General features: G+C 44.6%; 1 protein-coding gene across 4 annotated transcripts in view; it reads left to right on the forward strand.

The window, feature by feature from the left end:
• The window catches only part of PITPNC1 (phosphatidylinositol transfer protein, cytoplasmic 1), a 278,500-nt gene that overhangs the window by 149,959 nt on the left and 106,602 nt on the right, over positions 1-21,939 (forward strand). For all 4 annotated transcript variants that reach the window (XM_021066041.1, NM_001143722.1, XM_021066040.1 and 1 more), the window contains 2 exon segments: positions 6,438-6,526; positions 7,549-7,556. In XM_021066041.1, coding sequence (XP_020921700.1) covers positions 6,438-6,526; positions 7,549-7,556 — 97 coding nt within the window.

The following is a 21,939-nucleotide window of genomic DNA, read 5'->3' on the forward strand; positions in this document are numbered from 1 at the left end:
GCCGCTCCCGCGGCATATGGAGGTTCCCAGGCTAGGGGTTGAATCGGAGCTGTAGCCACCGGCCTATGCCAGAGGCACAGCAACGTGGGATCCGAGCCGCGTCTGCAACCTACACCACAGCTCACGGCAACGCCGGATCGTTAACCCACTGAGCAAGGGCAGGGATCAAACCCGCAACCTCATGGTTCCTAGTCGGATTCGTTAACCACTGCGCCACGACGGGAACTCCAAATTATTTAATTTTTTAAGGAACCTCCATACTGTTCTCTACAGTGGTTGCACAATTTTACATTCCCACCAACATTCCCACCTCCTCCCAGTGTAGGAGGGCTCTCTTTTCCCACAGTCCATGCTATTCTATTTTGTCCTCATCTCAGTCCTTAGGAACATGCCAGGGGTTCTTTTGCCACCCCGTCCCCTGCCTTCTGCCCCTTCAACTCCCTCTATGGGAAATCACAGAAACAGAACATGTAGGCCTGGCTGGGATCTTAGAGGGCATCCAGCCAAGCGATTTCCATACTGGTTCTGCCTCACTTCTGACTGATGAGGCTGATGATGTTGACGTGTGTGGCCAGCTCCCGTGGGTGCCCCCCCAGCACTCCTGCCCCATTACTCTAATGCCGTCCACAAAGAGCCTTCCAAGAACTGGCACGAGGCAGGCCTCTTTTCCCAGAATCCCGGCACAAACTGTCCTTTTATAGGAAGAGCAGCAGCGGTGTCCAAGTTCAAGGACCTCCCCGTGGGTGGTGCCCCAGCAGCCCTGTCTCTCACCGGTGATGGCTCTGGTCCGGAAACTCTGTTCATTTCTTTGCTGCAGTATAAAGAATTACATTAATATCAGGACGAACAGACCAGCCAGAACAACCATTAAGATGTGTAAAAGAATAAATCACAGTGGCAGCAAAGAAATTTAGAGACCTCAGAAATCACTGTGCTTAGAACTGAATAGGAACAATTATCACCAAATAATTGTCCAATGTCAGATTTGGGCACAAAGAAGAAACAAAATGTCAGAATATCCCACCTGATTGGGGGCGGGGGGGGGGAATGAAAATATGACGGTAGCTAAGGCCTTTTAAAAATCGCTTAAATGAGCTGCAGTTCTTTGAGCCTAGTCTTAGCATAGATAGTGGCTGGTTTCAGACGTGCAGTGCAACAGAAAATCTCAGGGGAAACGCTGTTATTTTGTGAACTCTGAAGGATTTTCTGCCAGGAATGTTTAAGTACAAAGTGTCTAGTTAAGACCCTCATAATTCTGACCCCTGTTGAGAAAATGAAATTAGATTCCATTTCGACCTCGTTCGGCCTGATGATGTTCAAGACCTCCTGGAGCTGAAAAATATTCCCAAATGAGCAACAAATTGCAAAGGTAGATTGAATATCCTGGGGAACTGCGTGATAATCTGGATTATAAAATGCTGGAAGGGAGGGATGGTTTAGGTTTCAGTTCCGACACTCTTTGTGAAGTAGATAAACACTCTTAACCTTGTTCAAATTATGCCTGTCCACGGGGCTTTCTCTCTCTCTCTTTTTCTTTTTTTGGCTGCCCCGAGGCATATGGAGTTCCTGTGCCAGGGACCAGATCCCAGCTGCAGTTGTGACCTGCGCCACAGCTGCAGCAACGTGGGATCCTCCACTCCACTGTGCCGGGCTGGGGACGGAACCCACGTCCTGGTGCTACAGAGATGCCGGCGATCGGCAATCGCATTGCGCCACAGCAGGAACTCTCCCTGGGGCTTTCTTAGCAGATCACTTGTGATTGAGAGAAATCTGGGGAATGTATGAGAAGGTTTCAGTGTTATTATATCCACTTATGTCCAGGGCCAGCTTTCTCAGCCTTGTCGCTATTAAGATTTGATAAGGGGTAAATCCAGATAATTCTTGTTGTAAGGGGCTGTCCTGAGCTGTGTAGGACTTAGAGCAACATCCCTGGCCTCTTCCCACTAGATAGATGCCAGCATCATCTCCCCAACTGCCCCCCGCCCCCCGCCCTCATCATGACAGCCGAAACTGCCTCCAGACTTTGCCAAATGTTCCCTGGGGGGGAGGATTCTCCCACCCCTTTCCCATTGAAATGAGGCCCTTTGCTCTAGGATAACCAGCCATCCCATTTTGCCCAGGATGGAGGAATTTAACATGCAGTGCTGAAACCTGCATAGTCCCTTGTAAAGTGGGACAAGTTGGTCCCCAGCTGTCATTGACATGTCCTATGTCCTATAAAGTAAAGATGTAAGAAATGAAACAATTTGAAAAGTTTGTCTTGGTGAGGCATAGACAAAGATTTGGGGAAAGAGTGGTGGCATTTCACATCAGCATGTCTTCCGATTCCGAAAAGGTTTTTGAGTGTGGGCCATCTTTTTCCTCAGTGTCTTTAAGGCCTGAGCCATGGGAGATGGGCCATTGGGAGGTTTGGTCCTGACCAGCGGACCCAAAGGACGTGATGCAAATCATGCCACCTTTCCAGAAGAGAGGTTTGATGCCCGGTAGAGAATTTGAGTGACAGACTTCTCCTTGGAATTGCAGGCTGTGTGACAGAATACATCATGAAAGTGACAGCAGCCGTGGGGTCTAATTTAATTCCATTTTCCTTTGCAGCCCTGATAAGTCACTGCTGCAGGGGAAAATGAATTTTGCTTTCTCAGACAAAAACGATTTGAATAATGATGTGCTCTGGGGAAGTCGGGGGCTAAGAGAAGGTCTGTAGTGGACTTAAAAATATTTAAATGGGGAGTTCCCATTGTGGCGCAGTGGTTAGCGAATCCGAATCCGACTAGGAACCATGAGGTTGCAGATTCGATCCCTGGCCTTGCTCAGTGGGTTAAGGATCAAGCGTTGCCGTGAGCTGTGGCGTAGGTCGCAGACGCGGCTCGGATCCTGCGCTGCTGAGGCTCTGGCGTAGGCCGGCGGCTACAGCCCTGATTTGATCCCTAGCCTGGGAACCTCTATATGCCACGGGAGTGGCCCAAGAAATGGCAAAAAGACAAAAAAAAAATTTAAATGGCCTATCGTGGAACTTGTTCCAACACCTCCTGCATCTGGCCTGGTAAATGGCTTATACCACAAGGACCTCCTTTCCAGGCCACTTAGAAGAGTCGCATAAAATCGCATCAGCCATCCTGGCACAAACTGTTGTGTGTATGAGGGCGTCTTGTTGGAAAAGGTAATTGATTACAGTGCTGTATATTCTGCATATGTCAGTGGAGGAAATGACTAAAATAGATTCTAGAGCCTGGAGTCCTGAGCCTTTACAAATAGGACAAGTCTAACCATGAATGGAAAACGGCCAATGTTTGTCATCTTCCTTCCAGAAAATGATTGTTGCTTAGGAATGTCGTTCTGCTGGGAGGCTTTTTATTTTTACATTTTTGTTTTTGTCTTTTGGGGGCCGCACCTGTGGCATGTGGAGGTTCCCAGGCCAGCAGTTGAATTGGAGCTGTAGCTTCCGGCCTAGGCCACAGCCACAGAAACGCCAGCCGGATCTGAGCCGAGTCCGCAACCTGCATACACCACAGCTCATGGCAACGCCAGATCCTTATTCACTGAGTAAGGCCAGGGATAGAACCCGTGTCCTTGCGGATACTAGTCGGGTTCCTTACCCCCGAGCCACAGTGGGAACTCCTGCTGGCAGGCTTTTTAAGTGATTGAGGGATGAGTTGCGGAGGGAGGAGGGCTTGGGCCCCCAAGTGCTCTGCATGGGAGCTGAATCTGGGGAGGGGTGCGGTGTGGACGGAACATCTCCGCCTAAGAGGACAGTGGAGAGGGAACTCTAATGCTTGTAAGGAGACAGAAGTGCTTGGTCTAAGCTAAACAATGCCTAGCTGTCCTTGGGGAGATTCTGCAATCCTGTTTCAGTCCATTAAAAGAACAAGAAGCCACTTGCCTGTGAGTAGAATCCCATCTCCCTACAATCTGTCGGCACATCATTCTGGGGTGTGGGGGTAAAGGAGAGGGAACCCCCGGGGGACGGTGTGCGCGAGACCACGTCCTGCAAACCCTCCCAACTCAATTTTCCCACCCTCGACGTCGACCTGGTTACCTTCCAGCTTCAGGACCGAAAGAATAAATCCTGGGCGAAAGCTATAAAAACCCCTGTCGGGAAGCAGTGCCTTCCTTCCGAGCGGTGTGAAGGGAAGGTAAATGGGCAGTTACCGCAGGGATGATTTTCTGAGCTTGAGACATTCTGCAGTAAAGCGGCAAGAGGAATTGTTATGTGAATTATGAAACTGCTCCGCAAGCCCTCACAGCCCACCTGAGAGCGGTGGCCTCCGCCTGACACGCACCCAGCTTCAGGGGGAGCTCTGATTTCACTGTTCATTTTAGCTCTGATAAACAGTCCGGCGCTTTCTTTGGGTTAGGTCTGGCTGGCCATTGAAAATACTTATTTGTCTTTTAAAAAGCAGGGCCTGGAGACTGTCAGAATTAAGAGAAACAATTTGAGAAGACATATATGCACGCAGTATTTTACTGGCTCTGGATGCCCTTTAAATCCCATGTCCAAGATGGGTTGAGGATTTGGGCTTCTTTTAGCTTGATGTCCCCCCTCTCCTGGGTCTATCAGCTTGGAATTCACAACTGTTTCTTGATGTTCTTTGTTGCCAACATGCAGCCCTCAGGAACTGGGAATCGGCGTCATCTCTCTGAGTTTGATGTACTGCTAGACATCGGTGTCCCAGACACTTAGCTGTAGGCACCAGAATAGGAAAGAAACAAAGCGTAGTATCTGGGAAGGCAGAAAACCTCAGGGTAGGGTGTGGAGAGGGGGGCGGGGAGGAGGGGGATGAAATCTTGCAGACGTGTTTCAGGAATATATAATACTGTGTATTTAAATATAATATTTAAAGCAATTCTCTAGGCCTGCACTATGCTGTTTTTAGTTTGGGGGTTTTTTTGCTTGTTTTTGTTTTGGCTGTACCTGCAGCATGTGGAAGTTCTGGGACCAGGGACCAAACCCATGCCACAGCAGTGACAACGCTGGATCTTTAACCCAATGTGCCACCAGGGAACTCCTGTGCTATTAAGTTTGCCTCAGAAGGCAGACAAAAACTTAATTAGTCCTTGGTTTACCAAAGGTCTTGGAACCTGTGACCTTGAGTTTTCTTTGTTTTGAGAATGTTTTCTGTAAATGGCTGCCCAGGTCCTGTCTAGAGGAATGGCTGTGTCATTGCATTCATTTTCTGGGGCGGGAGCAACAAATTGCCATGAACTGGGTGACTTAACGACAGCATGTATATATCCTCTCCAGGGTGGAGGCCAGAAGTCCGAAATCAAAGTATTGACAGTGTTGACTCTTTGTGGGGGGAAATCTGTTCTGTGCCTCTCTCCTACCTTTTTTTTTTTTTTTTTTTTAAATTGCTTTTTACAGCCACACCTACAGTGTATGGATGTTCCCAGGCTAGGGGTCCAATCGGAACTACAGCTGCCGGCCTACACCACAGCCACAGCAATGCAGGATCCGAGCTGCGTCTGTGACCCACATCATGGCTCACGGCAGCACTGGATCCTTAACCCACCAAGCAAGGCCAGGGATCGAACCCGAGTCCTCATGAATACTAGTTGGACTCGTTACCACCGAGCCATGACGGGAACTGCCTCTTTCCTACCTTCTGGTGTCCGTGGCCATCCTGTGTGTTCCTTGGCTTGTAGCTGCATCACTCTCATCTCGAGCTCCATCTTCACTGGGCTGTCTCCTCTCTGTGTGAACCTGGGTCTCAAATCTACCTCTCCTTTCTGTTCTAAGGATATCAGTCATTGGAGTTGGGGCCCACCTAACGCCCAAGGGCGATATCATCTTGAGATAATTACACCTGCAAAAACTTTATTTTCAAATAAGGTTACATTCACAGGTACTAGAGGGGGGACAAAAATCAACTGACTGTCATCTTCAAGGGGCTGTATTTTACTCTTTCGAATCTCTGAAGTTGCTTCTCGTTGTTGCTTTAGTCCATTTTCAAAACATCACTCGGATGGATTGTTAAGTGATGCCTGGCTCCAACATTTACCTCTGTCCCTCCATTGTGGGGCTTAAACATCCCTACCTCACCATTTCCACCGTATCCCTCATAGGAGACAAAGGCCGTGCTGGCCAAACCCTCTAGACATGGCACCTCCCAGGCACTTAATTCTCATGTCCTTGCAAATCAAATCCAAGACAATAGGCTTACAATTCTGTGAGGTCTCCAGACCTCAGGCTAGAACCTTCTGCCATCACATATTTGAAGAGCACGTAAATAAGAACAGAGGGCAATTTAACTGTGGTGAAAACCAGGGAGATGGGGATGGAGGGCTTGGGAGAGGGTGGTAGAAATAGAAGTGCCCTGATTTCTCTAGCAGTCAGTGTCTCCAGAAAGATATGGTCACAAGGGTACGGTCCTGGACAGACTCTAATTGTCTTTTTTTTTTTTTTTTTTTTCTTTCTTTCTATGTTTCTTTCCTCTTAGCAAACTGCCTAGCTGGGCTAGAGCTGTTGTTCCCAAAATATTTTATGTTACAGAGAAGGCATGGAACTATTATCCCTACACGATTACAGGTAAGTCCCTGGTACACCCAGTATGTCACATGTATTCATGTGAAGACATGGCAGGATTGAGATTTCACTGATGTAGGGTGGCTTATCCAAGCAAGGACTTGTCGGGGCCCCTGTGATACCTCCCTGAGCCTTGGCCTTCATACATCTAAGTCAGCGCTCTTCCTAGCAAGAGGTAGTGGGATTAAGCTAAACTGCTCCATCTTCCTTCCTAAAGTGGAGAAGGAAAGGGAAGTTCTTCTTAGTGCCATTTCTAGAGATTTCATTGTCTAATTCCCCCTATTTTCTCAGTAATCCCCAAATAATTTTGAGGTGTGGTTTATTTATGAACACGTTGTTTATTTTCACTTATTTGCTTGATAGCCTGCCACCCTTCCCTGCTCCCCATAACAAAACTCGACTATAATTTATGTAAAAGGTTCTGTTGGGTCTCTCTGCTCTGAACTACTTCCTTCGCAATTGGATAATACGAAAGTCTTTGTCACTTTCCTTCTCACTTGTAGTAGAGTGATAATAACACTCTGTGCCGATACTGAACTAGAAACTGTGGCCAAAAAAAATGTAGAAGGTTTGTTTCCTGCCCTGGAATACACGAAAATGCAAGATCCCATTTGAATATCATCATAACAAGCTCTTATTGGTTATAGAAGCTGCTTTTCCACTTAAAAGACTTCCTTTGTGGTTAATGAAATGCTCTGCTGGAAATATTAGTCTTTAACTCTGTTTTTCTAAGGCCAACTCTGATTTTTAATTAGTCACAAACCTATAGGCTAATTGAATCTTATACTCCTTATCTGCCCAACCACAGAAGGATCACATAAAAGAGTTTCCAGAGCAGACATGGAGATGTTGAGTATTTATGAAAGTTTAATTCTTGGAAGGTTTCTTTACCACATTTTTAATAATTATAATTCAGCAGTATTTGTTAGTTCTGTGGTTTAATATTGTATGAAATTGTGGTCTAAATCATCATTTTCTCTCTCTTTTTTCTTTTCCCTCTTGTCCAAATGAACATCTGGGACCAGAATACACAGTAAGTTTCATTTAATCATTTTAAAATATTCAGCCTAAGATCAGTGTTGTAATTGGAACTTTCCTTGTACTTCTCATCTTATCAATATGATTAAAAAATAGAGGAATATTTCAGAATCAGAAATATTTAAATGTAGGCTATTACATGGTTATATATAATGCAATAATTTAAATGTTCTCATTTGTTCAAGAATGTGACCGTTAATTTAAAATGCCTTGCTAGTCACTTTACATAATTAACTTTTGCTTGTATTTTTAAATAGCTTGACTGCTCTACTTGCGATAGTTCACTGTAATAGAAGAACAGTTTCTAGAAATGTGGTATTAAAGAGATAATGGTAGTTATCGATGAAGGCAGGGCTTATTCTTACAGTCTGTGGCCTGATCCCTTATGGAAAGACCTTCCCACTAGAAAGACACGCATTCAGTTTTACTCAGATTGGAAAATCTTGGTGGCTTGATAAAGTCATTCAATTTCTTCATGTCCAAAGAGCTTCTAGAGTCATTACTTACACTAAAAAAAGACTCCATAATGTCATTGTGTTGTGGTATTTTCATTTGGATCATTTTCCTCAACGGCCAGCAGGTCAAGCTGTCATAACAAGAAAATGGTTAAGTGAGCCCTGATAGAGTTTTTAGCCTTAATCAGAACAGCCAGCAGAAAGAGAGATGGTGAGAAAGACATGAAGAGAGATGATTTATCATGTCCTTGGCATGAGCACGGTACCCTGTATATAGTAGATTCCCAGTGTGTACGTGGTAGATTCCCAATGAATTGTTATTAAATGACAGAAGGAATGCATGAGTCAAAGTTAGATGGATGGTCCCAACAGATGCAGAAGTTACCTGCTTTGGGGTCAGGCCTGAGTATCCTCTGGCTCTGCCACTTAGTGGCTGAAGTTCTTAAGTGAGTGGCCTCCAATTGCCAGTTCTTGAATTCAGTCTGGCCCATGACTGTGTTCTCACCTGTCCTTTGGAAAATGAAAAAAAAAATTTTTCTCATGAAGTTAAATGTAGAAGTTCCTGTTGTGGCTCAGTGGTAATGAGCCTGACTAGTATCCATGAGGACATAGGTTCAATCCCTGGCCTCACTCAGTGGGTTAAAGATCCGGCATTGCTGTGAGCTGTGGTGTAGACCGGTAGCTGTAGCTCCAATTTGACCCCAGCCTGGGAACCTCCATATGCCGTGGGTGCAGCCCTAAAACAACAAGAAATAAAAAATAAAATAAAATAAATGTATTCCACTTAAAGGACTATTGATAAGTATCACCCTTATTCTTGGGTATTAAAATGTCTTTTCTTTTATGAAACGAAAGTGTATAGCACTCTTCCCAATGTCCCTACATAGCTTTGGAAAAAGAAGACAATTCTATGGCAAAATACACATTTTACATTTTAGAATTCAGAGAAACACTCTTCTAAAACAAGCAGGTCAACTTCTCTGAACCTTAGTTTCTTCGTCTTTAAAATTGAAATTATCCCTTTGTCATAGAACTATTAGTAGAAAGACTCAATGATCTCACACAGGGTCAGAAGACTTTTTCTGTAAAGGGTCATAGAGGAAATATTTTCTGCTTCATGGGCCAAACAGTTTCGGTCTCTGAGAAAGCAGCCAGAGACAATATGTAGAGATATGGGCACTGTTGTATTTACCTAGGCCGGAAGCCACATTTAGCCCCTGGGCTATAGTTTGTTTGTTTGTTTGTTTGTTTGAAGTATAGTGACAATGTTATATTCGTTTCAGGTATACAGTAAAGTGATTCAGCTATACTTTTTTTTCAGATTCTTTTCCCTTATAAAGTTATTACAAAATATTGAATATAGTCCCCTGTGCTATACAGTAGATTTTTGTTGGTCATATTTTATATATGATAGTGTATTTATGTTATTTCCAAACTCCTAATTTATCCTCCACTCCAGGCTATAGTTTATCAACTCCTGATCTAAGATACAGACAGCATTAGCCCATTGCCTGTAAATAGCGGGCAATTAAATGGTTCTCTGTGGATAGCAGTCCCTAGCCCTATCAATTGCACAATCTTCAAGAGGAAGATTTTTAAATCTTTTGAATCCTGTCTCCATTAACAGCGGTGCAGATTAATTCCCTTTAAGCTTCCATTTCCTCATCTGTAAGTGGGGAAAATGTGATAACTGTCTTGTGAGGGTGATGTAAAGATTATATCAAATAATCCATGTAAAATCTCAGCTTAATCTTTGGTGCATGGTAAATCCTCAGTATAAACATTCGTTGTTACTATGTATCATACAGTACTGGAAGCTGCCATCATTACATAAAGTGTAAGTTCAAAGGGCGTACAAATGGGAATATGTCTCAGTGCCCCTCAGTGCAGGCTGGGCTTGTTAGACTGGACAGTACTACCTGTCTAGGGTGTTATTTGATTTTATTGATAGCTGATGTTATCCCACTTCTCCAAAAGCTTGTTTGGACTTTTCATTTGAAGTGTAATCGATAGTTACAAGGCCAGGAGAATTCTTGTCCCCATAACTACGCACAGGCAGTTATTGCTGCCTTAGAGTTGGGTCACCTTGACTTGACCCACGACTGATGGCCCTTACTCTTCATAAACGGATGGCACTACTGTGAAATGTGGCAGGAGATTACAGAGGAATGGAGTCTGAAAAATGCTTTGTGATATTGGGTTCATTTTTTCAGAGTAGGTACTGAAGGACTGAGGTTCTGAAAACAGAAGGCAGCAGGAATGAAAACCATGGCTCCTGACAAGCCCGTCCCCACAAGGACGCACCTCCCCAGGTAGCCCTCCCATGGAAGCCCTTCTCACTAGCATCCATCACTGTGCGCCTGGGTCTCTTGTACCCATCTCTGGGCAAGCCATGGAGGGTTTCTGAGGGACTAGCGGCCTTTCCTTCTGCCCAGCCTCAGCCCCACAGTACTCCTGCAGTTCTAATCACACAGTTTAGACTTTTAAAAATTAGGCTATTTCTGTTTGAGACAATTTGGAGACAAAATATAAAGAAGTTAGAGTCGTATCATCCCATACTCACCTCCTTCTGACTATTACTTGATTTTGTCTAGGTCCTCATTTTTTGGGTCAATTCCTCTCTAATGCAATCCTTGGGGCAATTCTGTGCCGAAATGAAGTACCACAAATTGGGTGGCTTAAAACAACAGAAATGTAGGAGTTCCCATCGTGGCGCAATGGTTAACGTATCCGACTAGGAACCATGAGGTTGCATGTTTGATCCCTGCCCTTGCTCAGTGGGTTAAGGATCCAGCGTTGCCGTGAGCTGTGGTGTAGGTTGCAGACGCGGCTCGGATCCAGCTTTGCTGTGGCTCTGGCGTAGGCCGGTGGCTACAGCTCCGATTAGACTCCTAGCCTGGGAAACTCCATATGCCGCAGGAGCGGCCCAAGAAATGGCAAAAAGACAAAAAAACAAAAACAAACAAACAAACAAAAACCAGAAATGTATTGTCTTACAGTCTGGAGGCTAGAAGTCTGAATCAAGTTGTTGGTGGGTCAGTGCTCCCTCTACAACCTGCAGGGAAGGAATCCTTCTTTGCCTCTTTCTAGTTTCTGATGGCCTCTGGCATTCCTCAGCTTGTGGCAGCACCACTCCACTCTCTGCCTCTGTTTCACTTGGCTGTCTTCCCTCTGTGTGTGTGTGCACATCTTCATCGTGTCTCTGTCTTCGTGTAAGGACAGCAGTCATCCTGGAGGACCTGCCTTACACCTGCGTGACCTCATCTTAACTAATTATATCTGCAATGACCCTAATTCCCAATAAGATCACATTCTGAGGAACTGGGGTTAGGACTTCAACAAATATTTGGAGGTGATGCAATTCAATCCATAGCACCATCTTAAAATGATGTTAACACTAATTTATTATTAAGCACCAACAATGTATAAAGCATCATGCTAGATGCTAGGCTTCATTGAATAATAATGCCTGCCCTCTGTGAAGTCATAGTCTGGTGGGAAATAGTTAGACATTCCAGGCAAAACCTGGGAGTCATCTGCAAGTCATGGAGTTTTCTGGAGGCAACATGGGACAGCCCGTCACCCAGCTCAGGGGATAGGCTGACACTCAGACCTGGATGAACTCTGAGCTGGGCTAACAGCTGAGGTTCAGACTAGACGGCAGAATGAATGGTACTGGGAATCCACCCAGACAAGCGATTGCAATGTGAACGGAGCGACCCTTGCCCCTAGATTGGGGCTGTGAGCTTCAGGGACAGGATTGTAGTCCTCAAGAAGAGGTATAAGCAGGAACAGGACACAACCCTCTTATATAGATCATGTGGTCATGAGCTGCTAGGGTGAAAAAGTTTCCAGGTTTAACTAGTAAAAATTCAGAATGTCTGGTTAAGTTGGAATTTTCAGATTAATAGCAAGTAATTTTTAGGCTAAATGTGTTCCAAATATTCCATGAGCTATACTTAAACTAAAAGAGGGCTCAACTCATATTTTGTCTGGCACGCCTGTTGTGGGGAGTGGTGGCAACAGGACAGAACTGGTCTCAGAGACGAATGTACAGAAATCAGGTTATAAGAACAGGGGCACATCGGTAGGCCAAAGAAAAGGGAAGAGAGAGGGCTGTATAACTGTCCTGCAGTTGACATGCCATGTTAATGTTAAGGCCAACCAAATGACATGTCAGAGCAACTTAAGGACTTCCTGCCTCAGTCAGGATTGGCTCAGGAAGTAGGGAGAAGAGTTAGGGAAAATAAAGTGAGGGCAGATGAATGCATAACTGTGAGTAGTTCAAGGAAGACCTGTGCTAAGTGTCATAGCTAAAGTTCAAACAGAGTTATGGAAAGGAGAGAGAAATTCTGCCTGGGAGAATTATGCAGAAATTCCTTAGAGCAGGTAGAATTTGAGCTGGACCTTGGGGAGAGTAGAACTCCTACCTGCAGACACCTGCTTTGTCTTAGTCTGCTCAGGCTGCATCACAAAACACCATAAATTTGGTGTTCTTGTCATGGCACAGTGGTTAACAAATCCTACTAGGAACCATGAGGTTGTGGGTTCGACCCCTGGCCTTGCTCAGTGGGTTAAGGATCCGGCGTTGCCCTAAGCTATGGTGTAGGTTGCAGACGCGGCTCGGATCCCGAGTTGCTGTGGTTCTGGCGTAGCCAGTGGCTACAGCTCCGATGAGACCCCTAGCCTGGGAACCTCCATATGCCACGGGAAGCAGCCCTAGAAAAAGGCAAAAAGACAAAACAAACAAACACGGTAAACTTGGTAGCTTAAACAATAGACATTTATTTTTCAGCTCTAAAGTGCAGGAAGTTCAAGGTCAAGGTTTGTTTCCTAATGTGAGCTCTCCTCCCGGTTTGCTGACAGTCTTGGGGCTGTGTTCTCACACAGCAGAGAGAAAGCAAGCTCTCTGGTCTCTTATAAGGGCACTAATCCCATCATGAGGGCCCCATCCTCATGAGCTCATCTAAACCTCATTAGATCCCTAGCCCCATCTCCAAACACCATCACTTTGAGGGTTAACAGCTTCAACCTAGGAGTTGGGGGCCAAGTATTAGTCCATTGCGTGGTCATTCCAGGCTTAGTGGGCAAGTGATACTGCTGTATCCTGGCTGTCCAGACACATGGAGACCAGGTCATGGTAGCTTTGAGTGTCAGGGCAAGGTCTGGATTTAATTCTCCAGAGGGAAACAACATTGCTCCTGGCTAGTCCACTTTTATTTTCCATCCCAAATATAGCACAGCTTTTCTTTCCATCTCCCCAGTGAGGATCTCTGGGTTTTTCTCTCTGGCTGCAGGTGCACACTTTCAGGCCCGCAGTGCTCATTTTGAAGTGGCCTCCCTCCCCCTGGCCAGGACTGAGCCGTGTTCTCACGCTCTCTGCCCAGGAGGAAGGGCCCACTCTTCTCTCTGACTACAGGGTCTGCTCCCAGGATTTAGGACAGATGCTTTCAATTGTCATCTTTTTTCCTGTTTTTAAATGCTTTTGCACTGGGCTCTTTATCCCCTGATCCTTTAATCCTAAATACCTCTTATTGATGTCATTCCAAGCCTCATATTTCCTGTCTGTGCCTCAAAGCAAAATTTCCCCAAAACCAAACTCCCAGCTGGGGTCACCTCCTCCCACCCTCCCTCAGGGAGGCAGAGGGGCCCTTTTTAATACTCTGGACAGGTGTCTTTTCTCATAGGATTAGTCCAGAGTTTATTTCTAGGATCCTCTGGGTCTTATATCTGAGTGTCCAGCCTATTGCTGGGACCTCATGCTGCCCTCATTTGTGAGAAAATCCAGCTAAGAGAACTTTCTCTTTAGGGTCATCTAGGGCTTCAATATTATCACAGTTATTAAGACGTAAAAGCTTTTTCACCACTGTGAGTAACTGTGTGTATTTAGGATTATGTGGAAATGCCATTTGCACAGGAAGTGGAAAAAATATCTTTAGCTTGCTTATAGGAAAAAAATCCTAATTATACAGTAAACAAAGAACAACATGACAGCAATTTTCCAGAGGACAGACCATCCAACCAGTTACTCAAAACCTGCCGGTTCTTCTGAAGTTTATAAAGTCACAGAGGAAGGTGCCTGAGGAGACTGGCTGCCTTCCAAAGTCACCAGTTTTGTTTTTCTAGGGCTAAAAACAGGCTGCAATGGAGTACGAACACAGCTCAGCAGCATCAGTTCAAGCTCGATAGTCATGGGGTGGGGGGCGGGGGGGATTTTCTTCTCATTTGTAAGAAATTGGAAACTCAAACTATAAGAATAGTTTGTAACCTATAAGAATTAGCAGTAACCTAGAATATAGAGTTGTTGGATATATTTTGCTGTCATGACCACCCGCTGCACCCAAACATCTTTTAATAAGACTCAGCAGAAGAGGTGGTGACTAATGGAAAGCACCTTTCTGTTGGTTGGAAGGGCTGGCTGTTCCCTAAAGGTAGGAGTGAGCTGTCCACTGCTACCCAACATTTTAATTACTTTGTTGAAAGAGATAGAAAAAGTCAATTGTAACAGACCAGGGAGTAGAAAATGACTCTTGCCTGAGAACCTTAAATGATACTGAGCCACTGTGAGAGCTGGGGTTGTTCAGGATTGGGTTAGTCCTGCCAGGGAAGACAGCTGGGCTGCTCACGACGGGGTCATCAGTCACCCAAGGCAAACTCGGGGAGTGGCACGAGGGAGACTGAGCTATTTTTCTGAAAGCAGCTAGCTGTCCTGGAGAAGAATTTCGCTTTCTATCTTGGCCTCATCAGCTTCCCCAGTAATTGAACAAGCTGATCAGTGGGGTGTGTGCAGTGAGGACCCCCATTCCTCTCAAGCCCTTTCTTCCTTCTTAAGCTCCCCTTCTCCCAACTTCCACTGAATCCCAGCCAAGAGTAGTAGAAACTCCTAAATCACATAACCAGGAAATAGTTACAAAGCTAGAGAAGATATATGATGATACCCAAATGCTAGGATTGGTCTTGTTTGGAAGGAAATTAGAAGACAATCTTACCATCTCAACTACTAGGTACGTTAAGATGGAACGGAGGTCCCTAAATACGCCTTCCCTGATGTCACAGAGGTGGGGTAATGGTGGGAATTAGATTAGGAAATAACTTTTTTCTCTGCATCACCATTAACCCTGGGTATCTAGGGCAGTAGATACTTTGGTGGGAAGGGGGGCAAGGGGAAGTATTCTTTCTTAGAAATGGGGCCATGTGAGCTGAAACCTGTTAGGGGCCAGGCCATAGACACAGTCCTCCAGCTGGGAGCACTGATGAGAAAGGCACAGGCCACCCTTCCAGAGAAGGTGGTTGAAGTCAGTGGAGACATGCATGGGTCACGGCATGAGGCTGGTGTCAGAATGACCAAGTTCAGAAGTCTTCTGGGTTCAAGTGTTCTTAGATGGAAGCAGTCTAGAAACATTTATAGGCATCACTGAGATGGTTCATAGCCAGTTAAGTGAGGGAAACAGCAGGTTATACAGATTTTGACAGATTTTGTTATTGCAAAAATAATAATAATGTTGTGAATCCCCAAAAGGGAGCTGTCATATGCAACACTGCCCACATTTCTTTGTCCGTGACACCTTGGATTTTGCAAAGCCCGTCTCCTAAAACTTAGGGAAAACGCAGAAGCATCTCTCAGCGTTAGAGCTATTATGTGCCCACTGAATAGGCCAATAGATCAATTCTCTTTCAGTAAATGTTATTTTCTCCTAAATGTTGGTGGGCTAATATATTGCCTGAAGATTACTATTATTCAAATACCAGTATATAAAGTACCAAATACTTTTTTTTGGAAGAACTCCAACTGTAATGATTTTTTTTTTTTTTTTTAAAGAATCAGGAGACACAGAACCCGCAAGTTCCTTTTCAAGCAAGTCAGTTGCTTGAAACAAACAGCAAAGGCAGCCATACAAGGGCTGACAGTGAGCTTACACGTTCTGATTTATTTCACTTAAGAAAATGAAGTGGTTGTACCAGTGAACCAGTTACAAACCAGCTTATTCGAAGACGTGCGGGCTAGAACTTGTCTCCGTATTTTAGCAACCCAATCACTTGGTGCCTGAGGAGGCAGCAACCTTGGAACAACTAGTGTTGTTTGTCTGATTTATTCCATTTCCATGTGCTCTAGCTGTTCCCAAGCACTTCTTTGTAGTCAGAGAAAATTAATTCAGCCATTTTTGAGGGGAGAGAGCAGAAAACAAAACATGCTTCTCTACCCAAACATAGCATTTTTAAACTGTTTGCCTTCTTTAAAACACTGCAAAGAATGACTCTATAGAGGACAATTACCAAAGGAAAAAATATTTGTTTAAAGGCATTTTCGGAGTTCCCAATGTGGCTCAGCAGTTGGAGAACCCGACTAGCATCCATGAGGATGTAGGTTAGATCCTTGGCCTCGCTCAGTGGGTTAAAGATCTGGTGTTGCCATGAGCTGTGGTGTAGGTCACAGACACGGCTCAGATCTGGTATTGCTGTGGTTGTGGCTAGGCCGGCTGCTACATCTCCAATTTGGACCTCTAGCCTGGGAACCTCCATGTGCCGTGGGCGTAGCCCTAGAAAGACAAAAAGACCAAAAAAAAAATTTTTTTTTAAATAAAGGCATTTTCACTGGACCATTTCACTAAGAAATACTCTTCCTTGTTTTCTATTTTCAACTTATACCAAAAATTAGATTTCTCTTCTGCAGTTGATTAATGCCTATGGAGTTGTGTTCAGTTCAAGTTGGTGAGTTCGGAATCGTACAACTGGGAGGATTTGTGGGGCTGATTTCTTTTGGCAGAAATAAAACATGTAAATGGGGATATACTGAAATAGTACATTTCAGTGATTAAATAAAGTGACTGCAAAATTGCCTCCATGTCTTTTGACCTTTCTAATCACTAAGATACTCTGCACTACACGGTAGGATATATTTTGGAGTTCCCCAGTCGCCTAGCAATGAAAGATCCAGGAGGCAGGTGTGATCCCGGCCGGGGACATTCCCCAGGCCGAGGGCATGGCCAAGAAAATGAAAATAAAAAATAATAATAAAGTTTAAAAATGATAGTATATATTTAGGTGAGGAATTTGCCCACTTAAAGAGGGGTGATTCTTTACAGTTTTTAACTGAGAAGGCTTGTGATCTGGAAGTTTTCTACCTGGCCACGTGCCAACCAGTATTTGAGACGTCACGGATTCATTCTGATCTCTTATTCACATGCGGTTCCTTTTTCATTTGAGGTGTGTAAATGTACCCCCTGTCCTGCCTTGTGTGTGGCTGTTGGTGTCGGAAGCATCCTCTGCTTATTTCTGCCTTGGCAGGGTCAGCTCTAGATTGGATGAACCTGAATTTAGTTTCCCTCCTCAATTTTCACAGAAGCGCCAGCAGCAAACCATGCTGCATTGAGAAAATATACTTTCATTCATGCATTTGCTCCCTCTCCCTCCTGGCCTTGCTTCTCCAGTGAGCGGCTGTTCCCCAACGTGTCAGAAGAGGGACGAGGCTCCATCAATGGAGGAACTAATGAATGAACAGAAGCCTCAGTGTGGGGTGCAGGCTGGTGAGAAGCAGTGGAGAGGCCAACATTATTTCCTCACTGTGGGCTGGGATGCAAACAGCTGTGTTCCTGCTGCATTTCCAGGCGCTGCCTTGCACACACTCTCTTCCTCCCCCACTTCTTTTTCAGGCTCCACCGCTCCTCTTGGCCACGTTTTTCTTCCGATGCAGCCTATATTTGGGAACTCACTCCCTGATTCATCCTCATCTATATTATTTACATGCAGTTCCTTTTCGACCTCTCTTTGCTTTAAAATCTTCTACTTTGTTTTCTCCTTTTAGGTTCCCCTTCTCTCTTTCCTGGACCTATCTTTTCAATTTTTTTCCAACTACCCTATCACTGGGGCCACACCCTACCCCAGTGCATAAAGTCATACGTGAGCCTGGGAACCCCAAACAGCCAAGGAAGCCCACATGTCTCGCCTTACTTCCCTTGCATCTTTCGCAGCAAGATGCCTGAGATCCTGAGTAGATGGGGAACAATTCAACATACACCTTCTTGAAGTTTGTTTCTGTAATAGACTCGCTATGCACAAAAGAGTTTATATATATTACCTTTCAACTCTGGGGCAAATTTTCTGTCAAAATGGAAGGATAAAAATTTTCCGATGAAGACTTAGGAAAACTGAAAGGTACTTCAAAATCTAGGTGTCTCCTGGGAGCTTCCTGGTGCTCTGGTGGCTAGGGTGCAGCGATTTCAGCGCTGCAGCCTAGGTTCAATCCCTGGTGTGGGAACTGAGATCTTACACAGTTTCCTGTTACAAACAGCACAGGCTTCAGCTCCAGATTTCTATACGATCATAAATTTTAAGCTCTAGATCTATTTCACTAGGTTCGCTGGAACATTCTGGGCGTACATCTCCTGTTAGTGAAAGGTGGAAGCATCTGCAAATTCAGTTTTATTAATGATCCCGTCTCAAGCTGAAATTCCCTGTATGGCCTTGGAGTACATTTAATGTGATAATATAGAATATAGTACCAGAGAATCGATGTCTTCAGGGGGGTTCCATTAGAGAGAAGGTCAAGTCTATATGGAGTTTAATGGTCACTGATAGGAGGGAACACGTGTTTCTTGGAGTCAGAACAAGATGGTCAGAGAGGAATGCGTTGAAGTCCAGATACAAGCTAAAAGGAAATGATCTTTTAAAAGCCTATCAATACTTCATCTACGTCTAGCCAGCCTCTCAACTCCTGCACTTAATCTCCTCGACTCCAAGCCTCCTTGGAAAGTGTTGCTGTCAGATATGGAAGGAATCTGGCTGGTAACCAGAAATACTGCATTGAATTATTGGGCTCCATCAGCGGTTTGCAAACTTTTCTTCTTTTGGTCCAGGAAGTTCCGTGGACATGCCTCACTGGCCACTATGTCCCTGCGTCATATTTTATTTGACGAAAGAACGCTGATGCCATTTTAAAAGTGGTTTGAAGTACTGAACTATATCTCCTCTCAGATCCGCCTCATTCTAAAACTCCATGAACAAGTGTGATATATGAGATGGGAACCACTTAAAACAGCTAACATTTTTTTAGACATCTTGTGACTTCCATTAGAGATAATGTAGTTACTTGGGGATATCATTGACATGTTTATGTACTTTTTTGTTGGATTTGAATTTTTTTTCTTGCCGACTGAAAAAGTAGATATTTATCGTAAAAATCCAAGCATTACAAAAACCTTTATCACAGAAAATAAAAGAGCCTCATAATTTAACTTTAATCCTCCATGAGAATATTTTGATATCTATTCCTCTATTTTTTTCTGTGCATATATGAACATGCACTTTGTTCTCTTTTTATAAAAATGGGATTATCCTGTTTTATACTTTTGCTTTTCTAAAAGCTTGAGCGTGCATAAAAATGTACTGGATCAACCTTCTCCTGATGGACTTTGAGGCGTGTCTATGTCTTTTATAGGACCAACAGTGTGGTAATGGACACTTGTTCATTTGTTATAGTTTTTCACACCTGTGAATTCATGCCCTTCCTGGTTCTGGGCAAGGTTTTAAAAGCACTTCCACAGTAGGAGTTACCTTAAGCCATTGTATTTAAATTTGAATTTTTGAAAATGATTGTATTTTAGAAGTACTAGGATAGATTTTGACATTTTTAAAGGAATACCACTGTGAAATTCTTTCTTTTTTTTTGTCTTTTCTAGGGCTGCACCCACGGCATATGGAGGTTCCCAAGCTAGGGGTCTAATCGGAGCTGTAGCCACCAGCCTACACCAGAGCCACAGCAATGCGGGATCCGAGCCGTGTCTGTGACCTACACCACAGCTCACGGCAACACCGGATCCTTAACGCACTGAGCGAGGCCAGGGATTGAACTCGCAACCTCATGGCTCCTAGTCAGATTCACTAAGCACTGCGCCAGGATGGGAACATCTGAATTTCTTAAATGAATAACTATTTCCCCAATTTACCTTTCGGGTACCTCCTGTTTTTCCTTCTTTGGGCTTCTTTAAAGCAAAGGCACATCTATCATTGGACAGATGCACACACGCATATTTTCTCTGCTCTCAGTGGCCACAAGACGTGCCGAGGTGCCTTAACCACCATCACCCCCACCTGAGCACTCGACTGCTTTCCTAATACTCACTAGGCAGCAGGATGTGGGGTCGTGAGCTTGAACTCAGAGCCACATGGCCTGAGTCGAATCCATCCCAGCTCTATCACGTAGATGTTATTTATGTTTTGGGACATAGGACTCAACCTTTCTGTGCCTTTGTCGTCCTCCCTATAAACTGGGGTGATAATAGGTCATCCTTCATAGAGTTGTGTGAGGGTTAAGGAGTTAATAGACGATTTATTCTATATCAAATATTTGGAACAGTGTTTGATGATAGTACAGTAGCCTTTCTATTGTCATTACTACCTCAGTGTTGAGTCTTGTGTGTGTGTCTCAGATTGGACATGAGGAATGATTACCTTGGATCATCTTTGACCCAAAGGTATTCCAGAACTTCCTGGGATTAAGAAACACCAGGCAGGGAGTTCCCATCATGGCCCAGCGGAAACAAATTTGACTAGCATCCATGAGGATGCAAGTTCAATCCCTGGCCTCATTTAGTGGGTTAAGGATTTGGTGTTGCCGTGAGCTGTGGTCTAAGTCGCAGACACGGCTCAGATCCCATGTTGCTGTGGCTGTGGTGTAGGCCGGCAGCTACAGCTCCAATTAGACCCCTAGCCTGGGAACCTCCATATGCCATGGGTGCGGCCCTAAAAATAAAGACAAAAAAAAATTAGATGGTGGTAATGTTTGCACAACTCTGCGAATATGTTAAGAACCACTGATCTGTACACTTGAAATGGGTAAATAATATGGGATGTGAATAAAGCTATTTCAAAAAGAAAAGAAAAATCGTCCTGGTTCAGGTGTGGGGTCTGGGACGCCACCAACTTTTGGAAAGCAAGTCATTAGGAGAGGGGCTTGGGATCTGTTTTTGACAAGCCCACCAGATGAGTAATCATCAAGTCTTTTTTTGTTGGGTGTTGGGTGTTGGTGTGGTTTTTTGTCCTTTTTTTTTTTTTTTTTTTTTTTTTTTTTTTTTGCTTTTTAGGACCACACCAGCAGCACGTGGAAGTTCCCAGGCTAGGGGTTGAATCGGAGCTGCAGATGCCAACCTACACCACAGCCACAGCAACGCAGGATCTGAGCGGCATCTGCGACTCTACACCACAGCTCCCGGCAACACCGGATCCTTAACCCACTGAGCAAGGCCAGGGATCGAACCCACATCCTCATGAATACTAGTTGGATTCATTTCCACTGCGCCACAACCGGAACTCCAAGTTTTTGGAACATACTGTTAGAATGTGATTTTTATTTTACCGGCATGAGGGGGAATTAACACCCTTTAGCTCACGGCTTTCACCATGCACTGAGTGCTGTGAGAGGTATAGTAGGACAGTAATTATGATCTTCTAAATAGATAGTACACGTTTTTCCAGAAGTTTCACCACTGCATGTTTTGGGAGTGCACAGCCCCTAAAGAACCTCAGACTTGTCTTCCTGGTCTGTCCTCTACAGCCACCAATCCCCTCTCGCCCTAGGCAGGTGAGGACACTGCATCCAGGCTTCCAGCACCACCCAGAAACTGAGTATGAAATTCCCAGTGTGCTTGCCCCTTTCTCTTTAAGACTTGCTTGCATTCAGTTTCCTTCTCGTAAGTGTTTCTTATCGCCATAGCAACCCTAATCAATCACTGAACTAAAAATAGCTCTTTCATTTTTTCCAAAGCAGGTCTGTAGTGAATTGAAAATTCAGCCCTGCCTTGCATTTTGCATATGCTGCCTCCCTTTCCCAACAGCAAACCTGGGTGTGCCCGGGTCTGGAAATTATTCTTGCAAAGCCCTAGGTGCTTCACTCATCCTTCCTGGCACCCTTCTTCCTGGCTTCAGATT

Source organism: Sus scrofa, chromosome 12 (assembly GCF_000003025.6).
Source record: "Sus scrofa isolate TJ Tabasco breed Duroc chromosome 12, Sscrofa11.1, whole genome shotgun sequence".
Lineage (NCBI taxonomy): Eukaryota > Metazoa > Chordata > Mammalia > Artiodactyla > Suidae > Sus > Sus scrofa.